General features: G+C 49.7%; 2 protein-coding genes across 5 annotated transcripts in view; one reads left to right on the forward strand and one right to left on the reverse strand.

Annotated features, from left to right (window-relative positions):
* The window catches only part of KIF15 (kinesin family member 15), a 31,796-nt gene extending 16,775 nt beyond the window's left edge, over positions 1–15,021 (reverse strand). For 3 of the 4 annotated variants that reach the window (XM_064169794.1, XM_064169791.1, XM_064169792.1), the window contains exons 1-17: positions 14,975–15,021; positions 13,442–13,481; positions 12,179–12,362; positions 11,165–11,241; positions 10,238–10,275; positions 9,103–9,200; positions 8,556–8,735; positions 7,453–7,662; positions 7,227–7,352; positions 6,673–6,795; positions 6,139–6,262; positions 5,241–5,332; positions 4,084–4,293; positions 3,361–3,538; positions 2,826–2,967; positions 732–873; positions 231–428 (exon numbers count right to left, since the gene is read on the reverse strand). In XM_064169794.1, the coding sequence (XP_064025864.1) occupies positions 231–428; positions 732–873; positions 2,826–2,967; positions 3,361–3,538; positions 4,084–4,293; positions 5,241–5,332; positions 6,139–6,262; positions 6,673–6,795; positions 7,227–7,352; positions 7,453–7,662; positions 8,556–8,735; positions 9,103–9,200; positions 10,238–10,275; positions 11,165–11,241; positions 12,179–12,362; positions 13,442–13,481; positions 14,975–14,993 (2,181 nt within the window). In that variant the 5' untranslated portion in view covers positions 14,994–15,021. Of the gene's footprint in view, positions 1–230; positions 429–731; positions 874–2,825; positions 2,968–3,360; positions 3,539–4,083; positions 4,294–5,240; positions 5,333–6,138; positions 6,263–6,672; positions 6,796–7,226; positions 7,353–7,452; positions 7,663–8,555; positions 8,736–9,102; positions 9,201–10,237; positions 10,276–11,164; positions 11,242–12,178; positions 12,363–13,441; positions 13,482–14,974 lie in introns of those variants that run through there. The other variant, XM_064169793.1, reaches the window with a different exon arrangement.
* A 187-nt stretch (positions 15,022–15,208) lies between these two features.
* On the forward strand, positions 15,209–20,142 carry KIAA1143 (KIAA1143 ortholog). Its single transcript, XM_064169735.1, has 3 exons — positions 15,209–15,360; positions 16,675–16,834; positions 17,403–20,142. Exons 1-3 carry the CDS (start codon positions 15,253–15,255, stop codon positions 17,618–17,620), a joined length of 486 nt encoding a protein of 161 aa, XP_064025805.1. The 5' UTR covers positions 15,209–15,252; the 3' UTR covers positions 17,621–20,142.
* The last annotated feature ends 3,748 nt before the right edge of the window (positions 20,143–23,890 follow it).

Consider the following 23,890-nt stretch of genomic DNA (forward strand, 5'->3'; position numbering starts at 1 on the left):
AGTTTAAATGCCCTGCATACCTCACAGTGTCTGTGTTACTCAACTCACAATCCCTGCCATTACTTTCACTGCAAACCCTCTTAAGTGCCATGGATGACTGGAGGAGTGCTCAGCCAAGCCTTACACATTCAGTGCTTCAGTTTCCCAGGCACGTTAGAGCAGCTGCGGTGAAAGTACTCCTGCTTTCCACCGCAGCCACACGCACTGCAGGCTTTGTTTCCAGCACTCACCTGTGCCACTCTGAGCTCCTCAGCAATGGCCTCACAGGCCTGTTCGTTCATCTCTGGGGGGAGTGGCTCTTTCAAGATGTCATCTGGGAGCTCCTCAGCGAGCTGGAAAACTTCCGGCTGCAAATCTAAGACTCCTGGGCTTACCCGCGGCACCAGGCGCGACCGGAGCTGGTAAGCTTTGGTGGGAGTGGTTATGTTCTGTGGGGAAGATGGCAAAGCACTCTTTAATGGCAAGGCAGAAAGAAGACTTTGCTTAGTATTGCTCTGCATGGTTCTAGGAGCAGAATAACCAAGTGGAAGAGCTCAAAGCTGCGAGTTCTACACTGCCACACTGCAGATTTGTAGCTTGAGGAGCAGCATTTCAGCAGAAAGAAGCAGCAGATCTGGTTTTCAGCGCTGGCTTACACACCAGAACATCAGGCTAAGGATCAGACAAGCCAAAGCCTATGCTCTCACCCAGCTCAGGAGCGTGGGTGCCTTCAAACAAACTCGCTCTCCTACCTTCAGAGTTTCTCTGTGCAGCTTATGCAGCTGAGAGACCTCTTGGCGCTTGTGAGCTTTGGTTGCCTCCAGAATGTTTTCCAGATGGTGGTTTGCTTTCCGCAGGGCTTGGAGCTCTGATTCCAGTTCCATCTGCTTTTTCCTGTTTAGGAAGTGTGTTACTACTGTCAAAATGACCCCAGCACTATGCCACTCCACCAGTAAAAATATGCTGCAGTAAAGGAGACCTTGAAGTGGCCTTCCAGTATCTGAAGGGGGCTACAGGAAGGCTGGGGAAAGACTATTGACAAGGTCTAGTAATGACAGGAGGAGGAGGAATGGGTTCAGACTGGCAGAGGAGAGATTCAAATTAGATGTTAGGCAAGGGTTCTTTGCAGTCAGGGTGGTGAGACACTGGCACAGGTTGCCCAGGGAGGTTGTGGAGCACAGAATCACCCAATGTGATCACATTGGGTGATTCTGTGCTCCACAACCTCCCTAGAGGTGTTCAAGGCCAGGTTGGATGAAGCCTTGAGCAACCTGTTCTAGTGAGAGGTGTCCCTGCCTATGCATAGGGTTGGAACTGGATAAGCTTTGAGGTCCCTTCCAACCCAAACCATTCTATGACTCTATTCTAAGATTGTCAGCAAGGAAACAGCAGCTGAGCTCCTGCCCAAACATTCTTTTGGGAAGAAAGCCACCAGTGCAGTGTTAGAAAAAACACAAATGTTAGGAAACTAAGAAGCTTATTTGTGCAAGCAGATGGAGAACTGTGCCAGAAAAAATCCATTACATGGGAGCAGTAAGCTGAGAGCTCTGCAGCTCCTTTCATGAGGAAGTACTATCACCCTTACCACTACGGTGTGAAGCTTTAACAATGTTATCCAGTTACATGACAAGGCTGAACTGGAGCTTGCCAGGATTAAAGAAAATCCTTTAAAGAGCTTTTTTTTTTTTTGGGAGTGCTGCTCTGTTAGGATTATTTTGCTCTCTAAGAGGACTTTGAGTGAAACCCAACAGTTGAGCAGAAATTTCAGAACAACTGTCCCCAGTACTTTGCAGAGCTCCATGCTGGGTGTGTGCTGGTTGGCCTCTCTGACAATCAGAGGGCCAAACTCTGCAGCCCTGGGGCAAGTTGGCAAGTGCTAGCCCTTTCTCTAACCATTTTAGCACCTGCAAGACAGCTGTAGAGGTACAGAGCAGAACTTTACTTGTGGCTGCTACGGGCCAACAGAAAATAGTGAACATTTATGCTGTGAAACTGTTTCAGTCTGCTTAGTCAGTTACAGCACAGAGTACACTTGCATGGCAACTTCAGCACCCAGTTACTCTGAAACGGAAGACAAGTTTGACATCTAGTGAAATGCAGAGGCATAAAAGCACACTTGCAAGTGAGGAACACTAAGGAAGTATCAGTAGCTGATAACAGAAGTGCATGCATGCCACCAAGAAAGCAAGACGTGCACAAACCAGAGAGTAGGAATACACTGGACAGCCAGGAAAAGAAAGTAATTCATAGAAGGCTCTGAAATAAGTACTGCCCAGGGAGGTTGTGGCTGTCTCCTCCCTTCAGGCATTCAAAGCCAGGCTGCATGAGCAGCTGAGTCTAGTTGAGAGGTGTCCCTGCCCACGGTGGTGGGGTCGGAGCAGATGGTCTCCGAGGTCCCTTCTAACCTGAGCCATTCTGCGGCTCCAAGACGTAAGGAAACCACCGTAACTAAGCCCCCAGAACAACAGCTGGATCCTTGGACTGCTGGCCTCAGTAGCTAACAGGATGGTTTATACAGGCCATGCTACACAGCTTACACAGCTAAGCATAAAGCACAGATTTGTACGACTGCCCAAGTGAGCCAAGAGGACGTTGCAAAGGTCCAGCAACAAGAGCAGAATGTTTTAGAAATGGGCTGGACCATGGTGAGCCACAACAGTCACCTGCTCAGCAGTAAGTACACATGCAGGTATTAGTCAGGCCCTGCATACTGCCTTGTGCTGCTCTTAGAGAGCAACAACAGGCAACTCTTTCTGCCAGGAACACACTCAGACTGTATTTTTGGGAGCCCAGACTAACTTTAAAAACACACTAATTAAAGGCATTTGTGTAGTGTTTTGTCTCACTTGGTCAGCTCTTTAAATTCTTCATATTCCTGCTTTGCAGTTGCCAGCTCACTCTGGGTCTGCAGCAGTCGAGCTCTCAGCTTTTCAACAGACGCCAGCGAGTTGCCTTCCCCTGCTGCGGCGGTGGAGTACAGATGATGACCTAAAGAACAAGCACATGCTCTGGAATCAGAGCACCTTGGGCAGTTTAAGTCTTACTAAACTTTTCTAGGCCTTAGGACAGCACCAGGGCAACTGATGGAAGAAAATAGGTATTAGCAACAGGTCACAGGAAAGTAAGTTGAGTAATTTTACTGCAGTCTTCATGACAGCTAAGGACAACAGAAAGATTCTCGCTGCTGTTCACAGGGTGCACAAGGATCCAGATTCCCCATTGCTGTATTTGCTTGAAGGCCATGGTGAACAAACCTGTTCTATCAGACTTGCACAGCACACTGAAGACAACAAAATACATCGAGATGGACCTTTTCAACTCCAGACCACACACGATGCAAACACACCAACCTTAGTGAGCATTAAGACAGCAGGCCTTTACCTCCGGTACTTTTCTCTGTGGCTGAAGCTTCCAAAAAAGCTTTTTCCAGCTCTGCAATGGTCTGAGCATCGATTTCCTGAGCCTTTCTGACCGCCTTCAATGAGCGCAGCTTTTTGTTCTCCTCTCGGAGGTTGTGGTTCTCCATGGCATACTTGGCCACGCGCGGGTGGTGCTCCAGCTGTGACAGGCAGGGTGGGACTCAGCATTCTCCAGACAATGCTACACTCCCCCCAGCTGCTGCTCTGCTACCTCCAACAAGCATTACTGCACTGCAAGAGGGGAGAAGGTGTGCCCCACAGCAGCTAAAACTGCTCCCACTTCTGTTTTGTTTTCTTACCTGCCTCGGAACCTGCTCTGGAAGGCAGGGAGTTGACATTTTGGGTTTACTCTTTTAGTGGCAAAAAAGCAGTAGAAGCTTTTCTTGGTGCTCTTAACATCCCTTTTCAGTTTCAGCTTTGAGTTGGCTTTCTTAACACTATCCCTGCATGCCATAGGAACGTTCTTGTAGTCCTTCAGTGACTGTCCTGCTTTTCCCTCCTGCTTGACTTGGGAGCTCAGTTATGCAGGGAGGGAAACTCACTACCAGTGAGATGCCTCTGTAAAGGAACCCAGCACCCATCCTACTCCTTCCTACATCACCTGCAGCCACCCTTCACGCGGCTGCATGCCGTCAGCTATTCCCACAGAAAGGGAAGTTCCAGAAGGGAAAGCCCAAAAGCTTACCTGTTCTCTGAGCATCTGCAGCTCCTCCCTCAGCTCTCTGAGGAGCCCTTCCTGCTCCGTCGGCAATAAGCTCCCACCAGCCTCCCTGTGCAGTCTCTCCAAGCGGACGATGTGGTCTTCACGGAACTTCACTATCATTTTGTTGGACTGAATGAACTTCTCCTTCTTGGCACACAGATCTTCCAGCTGGGCAATTTTTTCTAACAAATTCTTAAAGTACATGCACAGATTGGTAGTAAGAAGTGAGTCACACAGGATACAATTTGCACATTGCACACACAGACAAATCATGCAAACCTCAGTTAACGGCAACTTGGTGACCACCACAGACTACAACTTGGAGCAGGCCTGTAGAGAGCAACAGTCTTTGTTGCTAATGTATTTAGAGAAAGGCTTTTTTTAGTGTCATTTACAGCAGTAGCCAGATGAAGTTCTATTTGGGCTTTTGCCCTTCTAGTTCTCTCCTTCCCCTTCTACTCTGCCCTGGTGAGGCTGCATCTGGAATACTGTGTCCAGTTCTGGGCCCCTCAGTTCAAGAAGGACCTCAGGGAACTGCCTGGAAGAGTCCCGTGCAGGGCCACGAAGCTGCTGCAGGCAGTGGAACATCTGCCTCCGAGGCCAGGCTGAGGGAGCTGGGGCTGGGAGCAGAGGAGCCTGAGGGCTGCCCTTATTCATGCTGATAAAGATGTGCAGGGCAGTGTCAGGAGGATGCAGCCAGGCACTGCTGAGGGATGACCAAGGGCAGGACAAGGAGCACTGGGGGCAAGCTGGAGCAGAAGAGGTGCCATGTGAGCATAAGGAAAAGCCTTTTCACTGTGAGAGTGCCAGAGCCCTGGAGCAGGCTGCCCAGAGAGGTTGTGGAGTCCCCTTTTCTGGAGACATTCAAAACTCCCATTCCTGTGTGACCTGCCCTGGGTGCTCTTGCTCTGGCAGAGGGGTTGGACTGGATGACCTCTGCAGCTCCCTTGCAACCCCTAGCATTCTGTGATAACCTCATAACGTCCTTGTACTCCCGAGGAGCACAGCTTTACCTTAAAGGCATTTGCCTAAGTTCCCTTGTTACCAAATGGCACTGCCTTTGGGCACAGCACTTGTGCTGAAAGGCAAAGAACCATCCTGCAGCCAGAGCGCGCTCAGAAACATCACTGCTCTCTTACCTTCTTTTCACCCTCTGATTTCTCCCAGAACAACATTGCCTCAAGAAAGTTGTCCAGGTAAGTTATGTTCTTCTTTCCGTTTTCAACAGCATCTGCAGGACAAGTCAAAGAAACAGAAGCCACATGTATTAAAAGACTACTTCAGTAGGTTTCCCTCTGTATGTAACATGCCAGCTGTGTAAAGAAGACTCAAACAACTTCTTGGAGCAGTATAATTCCTCTACAAAGGTCATGTGCCGTGCCCAGAGCAAACAGTAATTCCAAGCCACCTGGAAGTGCTGATAAAGAACAGAGTCAAGAGACACAATTGTATAATTATCAAGGTTGCTCAAGCATTTAATAGCTTTATGATGAACTTTCATTAGAAGAATCAGCCTGCTGAGTACATCCACAGCAAGCAACCCCCCCCCCACCGAAATTAATTTGATAACATCAAGCCATTATGGGCATTGCTATCAGAGTCTGGACAAATTAAAAGTGGGTTTAAAAACTGGGTTTTGAGAAGGAAATTCAAGAAATGAGACATTGCCATTCATTATCTTACAGTGAAAGGTAAACCTCTTTCTAAAACTCTTCTTGAAGGAACAAAAAGAGGTGTGGGGAAAAGTGCATTAGGCAGCACTTAGAAACTGGAAGAGTCTTGCAGGTATTCAGCAATTAGAAGCACAGCACAGTCCTGCACACAAACTTATGAGAGGAAGAGCCTAAAATCACATTAACAGTTCCTGCAAAACACTTGATGGAAATACAGGCAATGGAATCCATCAGACAAATGCAGCCTCTGTAGATCAGTTCCTGCAGAAATGGGAACTGTTCAGAAACTGATTCAATTCCATAAGGCTCCAACACTCCAGGCCACCAAAGTAGCAAGATGCCTCTCCTCTGCCCCAGCTCATACCTTGTGAGAGAGGAATCTCAGGCACAGGTGACACTGAAGTAAGATGAGCAAGCTGCTCTTTCAGCTTCTTGACCTCAGCTTGCAGCTGGCTCACGTTCCCCTGAGTGTCTTCATTGACCACAGCCTTTTATAAATGCATTAAGAGAAAGTCAGGAAAAGGCACAAACACAGCTTTCAGCTAGACTCAGCTGCTAAAGGCCTCATCCAGCCTGGCCTTCAACACCCCCAGGCAGGAGGCAGCCACAGCCCCCCTGGGCAGCCTATTCCAGACTCTCACCACCCTCACACGCAAGAACTTCTTCCTCAGCTCCAGTCTAACCCTGCTTTGCCTCAGCTCCAAACCATGCCCCCTTGGCCTGTCTCTAGACACTCTGATAAAAAGTTCTTCTGCAGCCTTCCTGGATGATCCCTTTAGGTACCAAAAGGCAGCTCTAAGATTCCCCCAGAGTCTCTCTTCTCTGGGCTGAACAGCCCAGCTGCCCAACACCCCCAGCTTTACTGTGCAACAACAAAGACACTGAGTAACTTTCCTACCTTGTTTTTAATCAACTTTGCTCGCTGAGCAAAATTAAGGGTGGACAGTGTCTCACCAAAGCACCTGGAGCCCGGATGCACATTGGCAATTATTGATGTTTTTGCATTGCCACCAAGGGAATCCTGGGTGAAGAGATGGAAGTTAGCCTTGGCTGTGTGGGTTAGGTGACAGCAAGAAACCGTCACCTACGAGCTGCTTCCTGCAGAGCAGACTGCAGGAGCACACGAGGCTACCTCTGGAAATGCTGTCAAGGGTTTGAACAGCTCTCTAAACATCACCCTGTGACACACAACATGTCCCAAACAGCAGGGATGAAGACAGATGCTTTGCTTCAGAATAACAGGACATTGTGAGTGTAAACAAGTTTGTCTCCGGGGAACACCAATAAATTGAGTGTAAATCTATTTAGGTAAAAAAGCTTCCTGCCACCAACCCAAAACTGAAAGAAATTTTGTAGATACCAAGGTCAGGTCTCTTGAGCAAAAGCCTCAGGCTAAGCAAGTCTTTTCCCTGCATCCCAAGCAGCAGCTGGCATGCAGAGGATCTGTGTTACCCGCAGCAGAAAGGTGAGCTTGGAGTCCCGATAGCAGATGTGTCTCTGTTTGCCGTTGCCCACATCGACGAGCGCTGTGATGACCAGGCCCAGGCAGCTCAGCGATCGGTTTATGTTACCTGCTTCCTGAAGAGAAGGGAAGACAAAGGCCAGCAGGTCTGGAGGCTAGGCCAGGGCAGCAGCACTGCTGCAAGCAGAAAGGTGCCACAGCTGCGGCAGAGCTAACCTTCAGCCTCAGCCCTTCGGTGTGGGTGTCCTTCTGCCTCTCGGAGCCTGCCAAGTCCACCAGGTTGAGCAGGGAAGATCGAATGTTCACCACCTCATTGTTCTTCTCCATGGACTCCACTGTGATGGTGAAGACTGCGTGAGACCTGGAGGACTCCCTGTTCATGGAGGTGGATGCCACACGGCGGTTTCGCCAACCCGTGGTTAACACCTAGGTGTGGAGAAGGCATCAAGCAATGCTTGGAAGAGTCGAGTGCAGGGCCACAAGCTGCTGCAGGCAGTGGAACATCTCCCTCTGGGAACAGGCTGAAGGAGCTGGGGCTGGGAGCAGAGGAGCCTGAGGGCTGCCCTCGTTGCTGTGCTAAAGATGTGCAGGGCAGTGCCAGGAGGATGCAGCCAGGCTCTGCTCAGGGATGTCCAGTGACAGGACAAGGGGCACTGGGGGCAAGCTGGAGCAGGGGAGATGCCTTGGGAACAGAAGGAGAAGCTTTGTCACTGTGTGACCTGCCCTGGGTGATTCTGCTCTGGCAGAAGGACGGACTGGATGATCTCTGGAGGTCCCAGCTCCTCCCATTCTGTGACTGTGTGACACCAAAAGCCTCAGGCTGTCTTTAGGTGCAGGTGACATGAAGAGCAGCCAGCAGACTGCAGTGCAGCAGCTTGTGAAAGAGCTCAAGGACAAGACTTGGGTTTTTAACTCTTTCCCCTTGTACAAGTATTTTTAAAGTGAAAGGCTACAGCTGCAGTCAAGCTTCATAACAGCATTGATTACAACACTAATTTCTTTCCTCCAAGAGTGCCACTGCTGGTTGAAAGCAAAAGTTATCCCATACTGGTGTATGTCAGCAGTACACAAGGTAAAAGCTAAAGTCACAGAAGCTGTGTGTGTGCTTCCTTCACAGAGAAATGAAGCTGACAATTTCAGGAACACACAGAGTGCCTAATTAGCAACTGAAAAGTCCATCTGCTACCCTAGAGACGTGCAAAGTAAGCACTTTAGGGGAGGAGGACGTCGGACTCTGTGCAGCAAGTGCTTTTATGAAGGAGGAATCTTTGCCAAATAAGTACCAAGTTAAATAAACATTAAAAAGTAACAAGAAATACCTGGCATGCTTCAGCAGCAGATGACAACACCTGTTCAACAGCACCATCAACAAAGACGCCCTTCTTGATGTGTTCTCTAAGCAAGAGACCAGCTGAAGCAGGATCCAGCAAGTCAAATATCTGTTCATTGTAGATCTCAATGAAGGAGCACTTGCAGAGGAAACTCTTTCCACTGCCTGCCTGCAACACACAGCAATTTACACTCTCAACAGGCTGGGTTTGTGGAGTCTGGCACTGTATGGCAGTGAGTTACTTTGTGGCTCTGTCTGAAGTGGGGGGATGCATTCTGCATGCTCTGCATCTCTGATGCCCAGATGACAACCCACACCCAGAACCCGCGGTGCGTTTTTAGACTCCAAGCATCAGCACACCCTGCATCTGCAGAAGGTGCACTGCACTTTGGGGAGGCACGAGGGGCCAGCATTTGGAATTAGTAAACTTGATGCAAGATGGAATTAGGCCTGCAAAATGAACAGCTACACACCTGGCTTCCCAAAAAGCCTTGGCTGCCCTCAAGTGTGAGCCATTAGCATGAGAACAAAAGTACCTTTTCTTTTTCACGTTCAATCAGGAAAAATAAGTATTCAAAGCTGCGTGGAATGACACCTCTCAGACTGTGAGTGAAGTTATCAGAATCAGATGGCCCTAAAGAGAATTTTCATTTAAAAAGAAGAATAAATTAATTAATAGTGCTAAAAAGTAAGGGTTGACCTTTTCAAGGTGTCGTTACAAAAGATTTGAGCAAGCAGGTTTTAGTCACTTTGATGTCAAAATCACAGAAGCAAATGCAATAAAATTGGCTTTCAAGAGCTAATAATCCAGAGTCAGATTTATCTGTAGTTCAAATGAAGTGTGTCAAAGTTTATTTTAGCTATGCATAGGTGCCTCAAGCCTAAAAGAGCATAAACTACTGGGACTCCCACAGCAAACACAGCCTTAAGCCCGATCTGAAGGCCAAAACTGCCCTCATGTTTGGTTAGTTTCTGTTGGTCAAGCTGGTTTGGGCTATGTCAGTAACCTTCTAACACCAAGCACAACACTGATGTATTTAAAATCACCACTGGATGAAGAATTCTAGAATGTCAGGGGCTAGAAGGGCCCTTGAAAGATCATCACGTCCAGCCCTCCTGCCAGAGCAGGATCACCCAGAGCAGATCATGCTGGAATGCACCCAGATGGTTGTTGAATATCTCCAGAGAGGAAGACTCCACAACATCCCTGGGCAGCCTGTGCCAGTGCTCTGTCACACTCACAGTGAAAATACTCTTCCTCAGCTTCACAGCGAAGATGCCTCCACATACAGAGAGGCTTTAAACTCCCAGGTGGGCAGGAAGAAGTTGTTTCAATAGGGAAGACCCCTGGATGCTACACATGAAAGGGAGATGAGCCAAAAAGGGAAACTATTCAAATAGTCATTTTGGGGACAAGTGCTTGATTGCATCGAAAAGCCTCTCCTGTTAGGAACAGAAACACCTTACATCTTCCAAAGGGAGGATACCTACACTTCACTCTTTAGATATAAAGCAAGAAGAGCTGCACTGAGTACCACACCAGTCCTTAAGCCTTAAAGCTACCTGAAGACAAAGACGTAAATCAGCCTTGGGTGTCTGAGCAAAACAGCTCAGTTCACAACAACAAAGGCTAAAGCAGTACTGAAAGACCAAACGCTGTCACACACTTACCCATCATAGTAAAGGTCTTTCCTGATCCGGTCTGGCCACTAACAAAAAACCCAAATAACAAAAGTCAGACAAAGGTTTATTCTGCCTCTGAGCCTGCCACTAATCTGCACCTTTTAAGGAGAACTCATGGCTTAAAATTCCACTTAAAAAATATTCTGAACTGAAGCTAAAAAGAGACAGGAGCAGGCTGAGAAATCTGCCAGCTAAAGAGGCATAAAAGCAGGATAGCAAATTTGGCCATGAGATTCTGCTAGAGAAATCCCCTTTTCTCTCCCCTGCCACCAATCATTTCTTCCTTATTTCTGTTGGACAGGGAAATAGTGCAACTTGCTGCTAAAACAAAGGCTTTCAAATACACAGGAAAACAATTAAGTTTACTAGAGGGTTTCTTTCCCATAGTTAAGCACATTAGACAAACCTCAGGGCAATTTCTCTTCACTTTTCCACACCTGTCTATCGTATCAAAGCAGACTTCACAGCTCTGCAAACACTGTGCCAGGCTAAAAATCCTGCTCAGACATTGATTAGGTCAGCCCTTCAGGATGGCATTTCTGATAGAAAAGCTTAGATTTCAGAAGGAAAAAAACAAACAGAACAAGTATAATACTTCCTTGAAAATGTTTTTCAAGTTAGCATTATCATTCATGAGCTTTCCCACAGCAGTTAAGACTCACTAAAGATTGGAGCTGGGCAAATACCAAGCTGAAGAGATTTTCATTCCATTTTTCTGTGGACCCTCTGAAAACAAGCAGCCTTCTCCCAAGAGGGCAATAAACTCCTAGTTTTCAGTAAAAAGAGGAGTTGTTTGTTGCACTTCCAATGCCTGCTGTAACACTGAGCAGGCTCTGGCACTCAGATCCACAACTACATATGAACTCCAGCCCCTCAGATGGCACACACGCACTGAAACACCACGAAGTGACTTACTATGCAAAGATGGTTCCATTGTAGCCATTCATACAAGACTCAACAATATTTTTGGCCACGCTTGAGAACACAGACTCCTGGGCACAAAGGAAAGAAAAGGCACTTGGCACCACTCCTCTCAGTTGCTCTTCTATCAGCGTTTCCTAGGCCACAACTTTATAACGTCTAAAATAGATGCACTCCTTAAGTTTAGACATGTGTTATGAGCCCTGGAGCTCTTGCAGCAAAACACCACCTCCTAGGCCTTTGTGACAGAAATCATCCCCTCAAACAAAATGTATCCACAGACTCATTCACTCCTTGATAAACTGGAAAACAGCAACAAAACTCAGTGTCACAGTAAAAGCTTTCAAATGCATATTACAAAACAAAACTGAGCTGAAGGCTCCTCCCAATATTACCTGTCCCAGCTAAACAATGCATCTGTTAACAGGCAAATGGATAAGGAACTGTGAAAAATAGAATATAAACTCTTAAGTCCCTAACATACAAATCCCACCTTTAATACTAGCTACTTTCATTGCAATGTAGACTCTTAAGTTCCCAACATACAAATCCCATCTTTGATATTGACTCCTGACTGCCAGCTACTTTCATTGCAATGTAGACTCTTAAGTTCCCAACATACAAATCCCATCTTTCATATTGACTCCTGACTGCCAGCTACTTTCATTGCAATGTAAACTCCTAAGTTCCCAACATACAAATCCCATCTTTAGTATGATGAGCTCCTGACTGGCAGCTATTTCCACAGTTGTCTCACCAGCTGGGTTTGTTCTCTGTTTACAGCATAACTTTCACCAATAGAAATTTAAATTTTAGTTTAATTAAAGAAACTAACAGTTAAAAAAAGCCATTAAAACGAGGAGAGCAGAATTCAGAGTACCATTCCTGTATATTACAGCCACAGCAAGCAAGAGCTCAGGCATGAGCTCTCAGCAAAGTTTAGCATGGCAGTAGCCAAACTGCAGAGGAAGAACTGCAGTGCCATTACAAGACCAGGGATGTTCTTACCTGTGTTGTTTCCATATTTGCAACGTAATCAAAGGTGAAGATCTTTGGCTCAGGCTTGGAGTGCAGGCGGATGGTAGTTGCTGACAGCACAGACAAACACAAGCCCTGGTCGCCATCGGCTAGCGTGGGGCCCTCTGACGGGGGGCGCACCCTCACGTAAACCTTGATGGCATCACCTTCAACACTGAAGGAGTATTTATGCGTGAGATCACTTTGCAGTAGATCCATCAGCGGTTTGAGCACATGAAATCACTACACAAACCCTCAGATTTGAGTACATGAAGTCACACTGAAAACGTCCTACTTGTAGCTGTACGCATCAGGTCACTACAAGCCACAGATTTACTGCAGGTGACAGCCTGGCAGATTTAAAACCAAAGGACATCAGCTTGCTGCAATTTATTGCAGTTGCTTGTAACTCTACTCTGAAGAAACACCTTCCACCACCAGCTTGAGGTACAGAAAACCACTGCTCTAATAAAGGTCTTGGTAGTTTCTAAGACTGTGAGTTTCAAACACCTCTCTTACAACTAAAAGTTACAAAAGCCTCTTAAACGGAGCAGGTGATGCCACAGTCCAGCAAGAAAGTTACTAACATTTGACTGTAGAACATTAAATAATTATGTGAAGTGGATGTATTTAATCCATTCTTTCCCCAAAAGCATTTATAGCATGACAGTGTTACGGAGCTTTCCTTTTTGGCAAACAAGAGAAAAGGAAAGAGCAACTTTAAAAGTGGAAGAAGAACTCGTGTGGGGTTGGGGAGTAGCAGAGGAAAGGGCAATTACAGAACAGGAAGCAGTTGAGAAGAGGAAGAGGTTAGACTGGATGTAGGAGGCATGACATGAACTTGCTGGATGTATTTTCATGAGACAATATTACTCTGAGTTGTGGCACAAACTGTTTATATTTGGAGAAGGGCTTTTGGTTCTAGCTTAGGACTTGCTCGTGGAATTGAAATTCTCTGTGGGATTTCTCTTAGATAAACTCTAGAGTCCAGCTGCAGATTTAGTGGAGAACGTGGCAGCATTCCAGGAGAGATGTGACAATGACAGCTCAGAACAAAACTCTAAGGAACTTTTAAATATATATAAAAGGAAGTGAGGAGAGAAAGGCAACAATCTTGTGCAGGAAAAAGTTGGGGAGAAAAAGAACCCAAACCAAACAACCTTTAAATTATTTCACAAAGTTATAGTGGGTTTTGTTTGCAGTTTTTGCGCCAGGTGATTGTGCACACACAGGAAACAGCTGATGCTACCTTACCTGGGTGAGTTCAGCAAAGGCAGAGCAGAGTCACGAACATCTGGAAAAGTGAAACAGACAGAAAATAATCAGAATATTGCTCAGCCCCCCCCACTGAAACAGAAAATACTGAGATGAATGGAGAGCCTTAGAAGTGTCTGCTTTGTGCATGAGAGAGACCTGCACAAAAGCATTCAGTAAGTCTCTTCCTTCGGCAGAAAGGTTGCGCTGTCCTGGAAAGGGAGAGCAAGCTGCGGTCCTGCAACGTGGGTGTGCACCCAGCTGTAAAAGTGCAATGAACAGCTTCTCGAATTCATGAATATAAGCTTTTCAAAGAGACAGCTGGAGAATTAGATGTCAGCACCAGTATCTTCCCCACTGTACTTTAAGTGTCGATAAAACTATGCAGCATGGAAGGGTTTTACTGACCAGACTGCAAAACCCTCAATGTTCTAAACCCGCACAAGTGAGGAGCTGCATTATTTTCACGTTTCTGAAGGGACAGTGAGCACTCTGTGAAGCAGAAAGCTCTCCTGTACGTAGCAGCAGCATTCTGCACAGATTTGTATTTCAAGCAATCATAGAATGAATAGGCTGGCCTTCAGTATTCCCAGGCAGGAGGCAGCCACAGCCTCCCTGGGCAGCCTGTGCCAGAGTCTCACCACCCTCACACTCAAGAACTTCTTCCTCAGCTCCAGTCTAACCCTGCTCTGCCTCAGCTCCAAACCATTCCCCTTGTCTTGCCTCAGACACCCTGATGAAAAGTCCCTCTGCAGCCTTCCTGTGGGATCCCTTCAGGCACTGGCAGCAGCAATAAGGTCCTCCTGGACAGAGTATGCCACAGGCAGACCTGGTGACTTGGTTATCGCTCTAGGGTGAACCTGACACAGCTGTCACCCAGGTCAGCCAAAGTACTAACCGAAGAGAAGCAAACCCTCCAATCTCTGCGGTCCCCGGAGGCACAACTCTCTCATCCTGCCCTCACAGCAGAGCTGCTGCAGCCCTCTCAGCGTCTCGGTGGCCTCCTCCGGGTTGGCTCCAACAGTTCCATGCCCAGCCCTGAATCCAGCACTGCTACGACCGCCACTAAACCCTGTCCCCAACACCGCGTCTTCGGCGCTCACGGCGAGGTTCGCAGGACGCTACGGCCGCAACCATGGCAGGTAAGTGCAAGCGGATGAACACACGGCCGAGGAGCCCAGGCTCCCGCTGCGGAGGGCTGCTTACACCCGCCGGTCACAGGCAGCACTCCGGGAAGGACCGCTCCAACCCTACCGTCCTTCTCCGGCACCACCCGACACGCACCCGAGACCGCAGCCCCGGAACCTCGGCCTCTGTTTGCGGAGCTTGCCTTCCACAAGCGATAGCCCACCGGGGGCGAGCGGCCTCGCACGGCAGAGCCCTCATTCACCCGGCCGGGGGCACGGCCCGCAGCGCGGCCTCCGCTCGCCCAGCCGCCCCGCTTCGCGGTCGCTGCCCGCACAGCGGATCGCCCCTGATCGCCCCTCAGCCCCCGCACGGCCTCGGGCCGTGCCGTGCCGTGCCGCCGCTCACCTCTGCCGCCGGCAGCCATGACGGACGGGAGCCCCGGCGCCTCCGCGGCCGCCCTCGCAAAATGGCGGCGGGTTCGAATTTGGCGCTAAGCGCGGCGGGCGGCGCCGCTCCGCCTCCTACCGCGGCCAGCCCGGGCGCGGCCGTGCGGCGCCGCTCCGCCTCCTACCGCGGCCAGCCCCTCCCCGCTGACGTGCCGGAGCGCGGCGCGCAGGGCGGCGGGGAGCGGAGCGTGTCCCCCTCGGGCCGCCGTCCGGGCGCCGGAAGCGGGCGCGGCGGCCATGAGCAAGCGGAGCCAGGTGTCGTTCGTGCGGCCGGCCGAGCCGGCCTTCCTCAGCCGCTTCAAGCAGCAGGTCGGCTACCGGGAAGGGCCCACGGTGGAGACCAAGGTAACGGCCCGGGCCCCGCGGGGGGCGCGCCGCAGGAGCGAATGGAGAGGGGGCGTAGCTCTGCCGCAGGGGCCGCGCTGGAGTGCGGGGCGCATCCCTGCCAGACGCCCCCCGCAGCTCATGCGGGGCTAGGGAGCAGCTGTAGTGTATCACAGCGCCGGGCCCGGGCGGGGCTGCTCCGTCCGTCCTGCGCGCCCCGTGCCGGCGCAAGGCACAGCTCTGTTACAGGAGCATCCGCGTTCGCAGTGAGAGGCAGGGCTGGTACAGCGCTCTCCCAGAGCTCACTGACAGAGGCGTTCTCCCATCCTCTGCCCCGGTGGCCTGGGATGGTGCTCTGAGCTGAGCACCAGCAGCGGGGGTCGGAACTGGATGGTTGCGATGGTTTGGGAGTTCCCCAGCCCCCCTCTGTGCAATCTGCCAGACCAGACTGGGCCAGCAGGAGGTTACGGAACGGAGCTCTCTGTTCACAGCTTGGCGTAATACACAAGCGGACATTGGCAGTGTATTACAAATGCGGGCAGCTATGGACAGAAACAGGCAAGTTAAAGGGAATACAGAAACACAGCAGCCCTCCCAGAAACCAGAGAGCCCAGGAGGGGCTCCCAACTGCCCTTCCACCTTCTCTCACCCTCTACCTTACCCCAGAATCTGCCTCATGTGCAAGGTGAGGTTGGAGGATCAGCAAGGGGGGTTAGAAGCAGAAGGATTAGTTACACAGAAGCAGCCCCGGGAGAAACACAGACTCCAACAGACAGACAGACACACACACTGTCTTATCTGTGTTTGTGTCCTTGCTTTTACCCATCTCAGCAAGCCTGTGAGTGCAGCAGACATCACCTCTGTTTCCTTCTCACAGCCTGTCATCTAATTTCTCTCATCAAAATATTCCAGTTAGCCTCAAACCAGCACAATGATCTTTGAAGTCCTTTCCAGCCTAAACCATTCTATGATTCCAAGTTTTCTTCACAGGATTTTTTCATCTTTGATCAGCAGACCCCTCTTTATTGCTGATGTCAGGATACCTCTGCTTCTCCTTTATCTCCTTCCTGCTTGCCTCAGCCACTGCAGGCCTGGACCCTTACAACATTCCATGTGTCAGCTCTCCAAGGAGCAGCTGCAGACACTTCTGCAGGAGTTGTTTAGGTTTGCACATTATCAACTGACTCCTACAAGCAAACATTTCTACAAGGTTTGGTGTTTTATGGTTTGCTACAGGCATCCTCAAAGTGTGCATCTGGTCTGTAAGGCACTTTACCAGCACTCCATGGTTTTTCTTTTACCAAACAGAGCTGCTTTTCTTTCTCTCCTGTCCAGAGAGAGCAGCTCCCACTTGCAGATGATGACAGTGAGAACGGCAGTGACAGAGAAGATGAGCAGCCTCAGGTGGTAACGCTGAAAAAAGGGGACCTGACTGCTGAAGAAGTAATGAAAATCAAACAGCAAATCAAAGAGGCCTCAAAGTCAAACAAATCAGGTGAATCCCAAACTTCTCACTTTGTGCAGCTGAAGAGAGAGCACCCCTGAAAGGGAGTCTGGAATTTGTTCAGTGTTCTGTCACATTAGATTAGTTGCTTTGGCTTTTTCAGCTGAATAAGTTGCAGTTGTGATTCCCAGTCCAAACTCATTGAGTACACATCCATGTAGACTGGCTGTTTGTAGTGCAGTTCTGTGCATCATCCTAGCTCCAAATCCCACCTTGTTTGCTTAATATTTTTATGCAGTGTTTTATAAGTTGTTAATGCTGGGTCAGAGACAAGGAGAAATGATCTGAGGAGAAATGAAGTGTGTACAAAAGGTGGCAATTACTGCAAGATCCTTTATCCCAGCACTTACTACACTGGAACTGGTTGACTGGCTAGGGCTGGGTGCTGGGTTGGACTGGATGAGCTTGGAGGTCTCTTCCAGCCTGGTTGATTCTATGACTCTCTAGTTCACCTGGCCTCTGGCACACTGGCACGTGCAGTTCGCCAGATGTGGCAGAAGGTGAAGGTCTCTGTGTGTGAATGTGGGCACAAGTGCTGATCTTACTCTTTTGCTTGCAGATGCTGAACCAGAACCAGAACCTGCTGATGGAAAAATTATGTTCAGGAAACCAGCCAAAAGGTTGTCAGAGAAGTCTTTGGACTTCAATGTAAGTTCAAGTAAGAAGATGAAAGAGGCAAAGAAAGCTAAGAGAGAAGCAGCTGCTCCTCAGAGTACAGCTAAGCAAGTGAAAAACAGCAGTCTGCTCTCCTTTGATGATGAGGAAAATGATGATTAGGAGTTGTATTTGTTTGTATTTTACTTACCCTTCTAGGCAGCTGAATAAGACTGAGGATTTTCCTAGGTACCAAGGCAGGCTGGCTGAGTCTTCTCTTACTTGGTTGTGGTCCAGCTAGGGCAACACAGTGTGGGCTGAGGAAGAGCTAAGGAGCTGGGCAGGCAGACATCGTGTCTTTGAACAGAGAACACAGCCACATGTGGAAAGGCTACTTGAGGTCACAAACCAGTAGCAAAGTGCACACTTACCCAGTTTCTGCACATTTTCAAAGCATTGGGTTGTCTTCATTTTCACTATTTGGAATGTTTCCCATCACTACAGCTATGTTTCCTCTTTGTTTGCCTTAGTTGACAGTTGTGTGGCCATTACCTCTTATTGCCGTTTGATAGGGAGGGACTTCATCAGCAGAAACTGGCTGCTCTCTCAAACCCAAGTCTGAGCAACTTCTGCCTGTGTGGTTTGGCAGAGCAGCCCTTTGCAGAGCCCTTGCAGTTGCCAGAAATCTATAGTCTTAACCCTGCCTTTGGTGAATGCAGCCTCAGAAGCCTCACGCTCATTGGACTTGATTGTGCAACAAGATAGGGAATTTGGATTGCTATGGATGGTATCAACTGATGCAAAAGAAAGATGCCTGAGCCCCTGGAGGCTGTGCTGCCCTTTGGCTAGCACAGTGGTGGTTTGCTGGTGGGTTTGGTTTGTTCTTTTAAAGTCTGTTTGGTCCAGCTGGCTAGCTCTGTGTTCAGAATTGTCTGGGAATTCAAACAGCTTACTTAAAACAACCACCACAGGCTTTGTCTTTAGGCTGTGGAAAAGCATTCTTCTGGGTTTCCTCAAGTACGACACTGGAGAGAGGAAGTCCAGAGTCACCACAGCTTGTGGAGCAAAGCTCTGAAGTGTTCTGGTGTCCATGCTCAGGACACTGCAAGTGAGCATTTCTCTACTCTGGAAATGGAAATGCAAACTGACACTGTGGGCTGATGGGGACAAGGTGCTGGAAATGGGCCTGGTGAGCCTGAAATGGTCTGGAGAGCTGATGTGTGCTGCAGCCAGGCCTGAGACTGCTGCAGAGGCACAGGCTGGCAGGCGAGGAAGCCAGTTCTGTTGCACAGCATTCCAAGTCACTCTAGCTGTAAGGCTTCAATGAGGAGACATTAGAAGGCTGCTGTATGAAGCAGCTGGGTTCAATTTGTTCATCTGGTATTAAACAATTCTGTTTTCTTTAAGTGGCTCAAGGACACTATGACAGTTTCAGTACAGAGAATGGGATATGAATGGAGCCTCTGTGAGTGCTGCCTGTGTGTACATAGCAGCTTCCTGCAGTGCCAGCCTGCCTGCTGTTCCACACTGGTGCTGGAAGTGCATGGCACCCTGGCTGGAACATTCAGCCTTTCAAACAATCAGCACCAGACCAACAAATGGATATTAAAGCCTGGTTCTAGCACTGGTCTGGTACTACACTTACCAGAAACATGCTGGGTTAGACTGGAGCTGAGGAAGTTCTTCAGTGTCAGGGTGGTGAGACTCAAATAGGCTGCCCAGGGAGGCTGTGCTTGCCTCTTGCCTGGGAGTGTTGAAGGTCAGGCTGGATGAGGCCTTGAGCAGCTGAGTCTAGTTGAGAGGTGTCCCTGGGCATGGTGGGGTGGTTGGAGAAGATCTTTTTAATTGAGGTCTTGAGCAACCTGTTCTAGTGGGAGGTGTCCCTGCCTGTTGACAGGGGGTTGGAACTGGACGATTGTTGAGGTCTTTCCAAGCTAAACCATTCTGTGATCTGAGGTCCGTTCCAGGCTGAGCCATCCTCTGATGATTCTGTGATCATGCAGAGTTGTTCTTCAGGCAGTGCAGCAGAGAGGTGCAGGTGCAGTTTCTTCCCTTCGTTCCAGCTGTGGTCTGTAGTGCTTTGACCAGGAGGGACTTTTGTACTCGTTGCTCTTGCTCCCTGCTCACCTGGCAGTAACTACCTGCATAAATTTGTCGAGAGGCGAAAATGATGCACAGAAGCCTTTTTAGTCAGGTAGTCATGTGAAAGTCCAGTGTTCTTGCTGTGGCAGCCCAGGAGAAGAGCACCACCAGCTGCCCATGACCCCTGGGGCTGCAGAGAGCCATTGCTCCTTCAGGAAAGCACTGTGACACTGTCTCAAGCACTCACCTGCCTGAAGCAATGGGCCCTGGACAAGTCATCGTCTCCAGAACTCCCTGGTGACGGGGAAGCCAAAGTGAGGATGTGGAACGTGAGGATATGGAACATGGGGCTGGGACTGGAGTTGACAATTTTCCTGGGTTTTCTTTCTTCCCAGCCCCCATCCCCAGGCCTTTCCCCCTCCTGTGGTGGGAGTTCTCTATGTTTTGTTTTTTCTCTTGTGGCTCTTGCTCCAATAAGTGTGAGAAAAGCACTGTGGAGGAGCAAATTGGAAGCTGCTGAGGCTCCTTTCCTAGTCTGGGAATCTTGGTCAGCTGTGGCCTGTTACTTCATGTGGGAACCTTGTACAGTTTTCATCAATAAAATCTTTAGTGTTTACCTGTAAGATGCTAAATCATTTCTTGATGGTGGTGTTAGATCTTCTTGTTCTTAGCTGAGCAGTGAGCTGGAACAGAGCTGGTGAAGTGCAGTGGCATCACAGCACTGGATGCTTGCAGTGGAACCTTTTTATTGTGGTGGTGGTGGTGTTGTTATGGGTGTTTGCAATGGAGGCTTTTGTTTCACCATGGTGCTTGGATGCCATCAGGAATAGGTCTCTCACCTTTCTCTTGAACAAACAGAGTCTTTCTCTGAATGATGGGAATCAAGGTGAGCCCTCAATAATGCTGCAGTATGAGAGAGAAATGGGACAGAGGAGCAGGAAAATGTGTATGTGAGCAGCTGGCCCAGGAGTTCCTCCTCTTGCCTGTGTTTCTAGCCTGGCTGATGGGGTTGATTTTCTTAAAGGCAATTTGTTGTGCAGCCAGTGTCCATATCAGTGGCCTGATCAGGAGGGGCTGAGCCAAGAGCTCTGATTGTTTTCCAGGAAGCAAGGAGCCTGTGCTTAGCTGCTTTGGTGATACTCTCCAAGTTGGATCACAGGAGTTAGTGTCTTTCTGTCACAGTGCTTCAGCCTATGCTGCAGGTAGGAAGCTGCAGATTTGCAGTGCAGCAGGAGGCAGTGGTGCCATGGTGTCAGCTGCTTGTTTCCCCCATGCTGTAGGGTGGAACAGAGTCGTACTGCCCTGGGCTGCAGAGAGCCAGCTGTGGTCTCAAGGCCAGGAGGCCTGCCTGGAGAGAGTCAGTACCTTTGGTGCAGCACAGGAGCTAGCAAATGCAGTCTCAGCAAGTGTTTGTGCATTGCAGCTGCTTAATCGCCTACAGCCCTCTGCTGTGGCAGGATGCCATAAATCAGTCCCCTGTGCGTTCAGCCAGCAGGAGGGCTGGAGTTAAGCAGCTGCCTCTTCACTACCACCCCTTGGTCCCTACAGCAAGGAGTTAAACTGCAAAGAGATTGTTCGTAGGCTCAGAGAGTGAGTTGGGTTGGAGGGGACCTCCAAAGGTCATCTAATTCATCCCCCTTGTACTCAGCAGGGACATCCTCCACTAGAGCAGGCTGCTCAGAGCCTTGTCCAGCCTCACCTTGAATATCTCCTGGGATGGGGCCTCAACCACCTCCCTGGGCAACCTGTTGCAGTGTTCCAGCACCCTCATGCTGCAGAACTTGTTCCTCACATCCAATCTCAATCTGCTCTGCTCTCATTTCAAACCATTGCCCTTGTCCTGTCCCTGCAGGCCTTTGCAAACAGTCTCTCTGCAGCCTTCTTGTAGCCCCTTCAGGTACCGTCAGGCTGCTGTTAGGTCTTGTTGGAGCCTTCTCTTCTGCAGGCTGCACATCCCCAGCTCCCTCAGCCTGTGCTTACAGCAGAGCTGCTCCAGCTCCCTGATTATTTTCGTGGTCTCTTCTGGACTAAGTCCATCAGGTCCATGTCTTTCCTATGTTGAGGGCCCCAGAGCTGGATACAGTACTACAGGTGAGGTCTCACCAGAGCAAAGTGGCAGAATCCCCTCTCTCCATCTGTCCACGCTGCTTCTGGTGCAGCCTAGAATGTGATTTTCATGCTGTAGACCTCCCCCTTCCACCCCACTTCCTTGCCAGTGGCAGCATTAAAAGTGGGGGAGCAGCACCACAGGGCTTTGAGTGAGTGCAGCCTCCTGTGGAGTTCCTCAAGATTTTGAGAACCAATAAAGTCTCTGAGCAAGCTCCTGAGAAGGAACTTTCTCCTGGCAAAAATGGGTGGGGCAGTCAGGAAGATGGCAGAAGAGGGAACTGTGCAGTGCCTACCCTGCTGCCACTTTGTATTTCCCATTGGAGCTGAAGCCAGCAGCTGGCAGAAGCACTTCGTCCTCCGTCAGGAGATGTAAAGTGGCTTTGGTGCCATATGGACTGGAATGGCAAAGGATTCCCTCTCCATGAGTCTGTGGCAGCCCTCAGTGCAGTGCCTGATTAGTTAAGGCCATGGGCAAGAGGGAGCTGCCTTGTCATAGGCAGAGTATGTAAGAGGGAGGTGTTGTGGAGGCTCCGTGGGGTAAGGGTGATCACTGCACGCTCCTGCGTTTGATAGCATGAAAGAGCTGCTCCCGGAGGGACTGCAAGGGAACAACCAACCTTGAAAGGGCAGATTATAAACCTGTGAGGAAGATGGTTAACAGCAGGCTGAAGGGCAAAGAGAAGCACTTAAAAACCATCCAGCTCTGCCTGCAGGCTATTTAAGAACACTGTACCGAGGCACAGATGGTTTGTATACCTCTGAGCAAAAACAGAGCGCGGGAGGAAGAAGGAAGCTGGGAGGGTTCTGTGGGAGACAAGAAGGGATGGAGAGAGGCTGAAAACATCCCTGCGAGGTGAGGAGTGATTGACAGGCTGGGGGATGTCAGGAGAGTGGAAAGTGGCACTGCTAAGGAAAAGGCTGCAGCAGCTGCTGACTTTGGCTCCCCAGGGTGAAAGAGTGGTTCTAGGGACGTGCTGAGCACTCCACACACAGGGCCCTGCAGGTGAGAGCAGCACAAAACAAGTGTGCTCTGGACGTGCTGAGCACTCCACACACAGGGCCCTGCAGGTGAGAGCAGCACAAAACAAGTGTGCTCTGGACACAGGTTAGCTGGCACCAGCCAGGAGCTCAGCAAAGTCAAAACAGTCTGCAGGGGTAATCTGTGAGTCACAGTCTGGCAGGGCTTGGAAGGGACCCCCAGAGATCATCCAGGGGCAGGCATCTGCTGGAGAGGGTCCAAGGGAGGGCTGTGAGGATGATGAGGGCACTGGAGCACTGCCTGGTGAGGAGAGGCTGGGGGACCTGGGGCTGCTTAGTCTGAAGAAGAGAAGGCTGAGAGGGGATTGAATCAATGTCTATAACTATCTGAGGGCTGGGGGGCAGGAGAGGGGAACAGGCTCTGCTCACTGCTCCCTGGGATAGGACAAGGAGCAATGGATGGAAGCTGCAGCACAGGAGGTTCCAGGTCAGCACAAGGGGGAACTTCTATACAGTGAGGGTCCCAGAGCCCTGGCACAGGCTGCCCAGAGAGGCTGTGGAGTCTCCTTCTCTGGAGCCTTCCCAGGCCTGTCTGGATGTGTTGCTGTGTGCCCTGAGCTAGATTGTGTGGCCCTGCTCTGGCAGGGGGCTTGGACTGGATGATTTCTTTGGGTCCCTTCCAACCCCTGACATCTGTGACCCAGTCCAACCCCCTTGCTAGAGAAGGATCACCCAGGGCAGGCCACACAGGAGTGCATCCAGGTTGGTTTGGAAAGTCTGCAGAGAAGGAGCCTCCACAACCTCCCTGGCCAGGCCTAACTCAAAAGCAAAGGAGCTCATTCAAAGATGGTTTCTCTCCACTGGCCTCGTGTTGGATTTGGTGCCAGAAATGATTGGTTTAATCTTTGCCTAAGAAGGCAGAGATTACAAAAAGCAATAATCAGAGACTCCTGAAACTCTACTTTGAGTAAAAGCAAAAGGCCCTGGTGCAGCTCTGGGCTGAGAAGGAGGCTGATGAAGATGCAGAGGTGTTTGCAGAGCTATTTTGACACCAGAGTGCGATGGGACAGATGTGGAATTCTGCTGTCCTGAGAACACAAACTGGTTACCAAGTGGAAGGGGAGCATCTGAAGTGTCACAAATCTGATGTGCCCTTGTGAAATCAGTGACAGCTTCTGGTTTAAAACCAAGGAAGGGCTGCTGTGGCAGTGACTACTTGAGGCACACAGAGCCCTGGCATCTAGGCTGCCTTGTTCTGCCCTGCTAAGCTGAAACAAACCACTC

Source organism: Pogoniulus pusillus, chromosome 32 (assembly GCF_015220805.1).
Source record: "Pogoniulus pusillus isolate bPogPus1 chromosome 32, bPogPus1.pri, whole genome shotgun sequence".
Taxonomy (NCBI): domain Eukaryota; kingdom Metazoa; phylum Chordata; class Aves; order Piciformes; family Lybiidae; genus Pogoniulus; species Pogoniulus pusillus.

Bases quoted from the DNA above. Each gene is read 5' to 3' on its own strand.
- KIAA1143 (XM_064169735.1), top strand. From the start codon at position 15,253: ATGAGCAAGCGGAGCCAGGTGTCGTTCGTGCGGCCGGCCGAGCCGGCC. The intron at 15,361-16,674 runs GTAACGGCCCGG...TCTCCTGTCCAG, and splicing joins GGCCCACGGTGGAGACCAAG to AGAGAGCAGCTCCCACTTGC. The intron at 16,835-17,402 runs GTGAATCCCAAA...TTTTGCTTGCAG, and splicing joins CTCAAAGTCAAACAAATCAG to ATGCTGAACCAGAACCAGAA.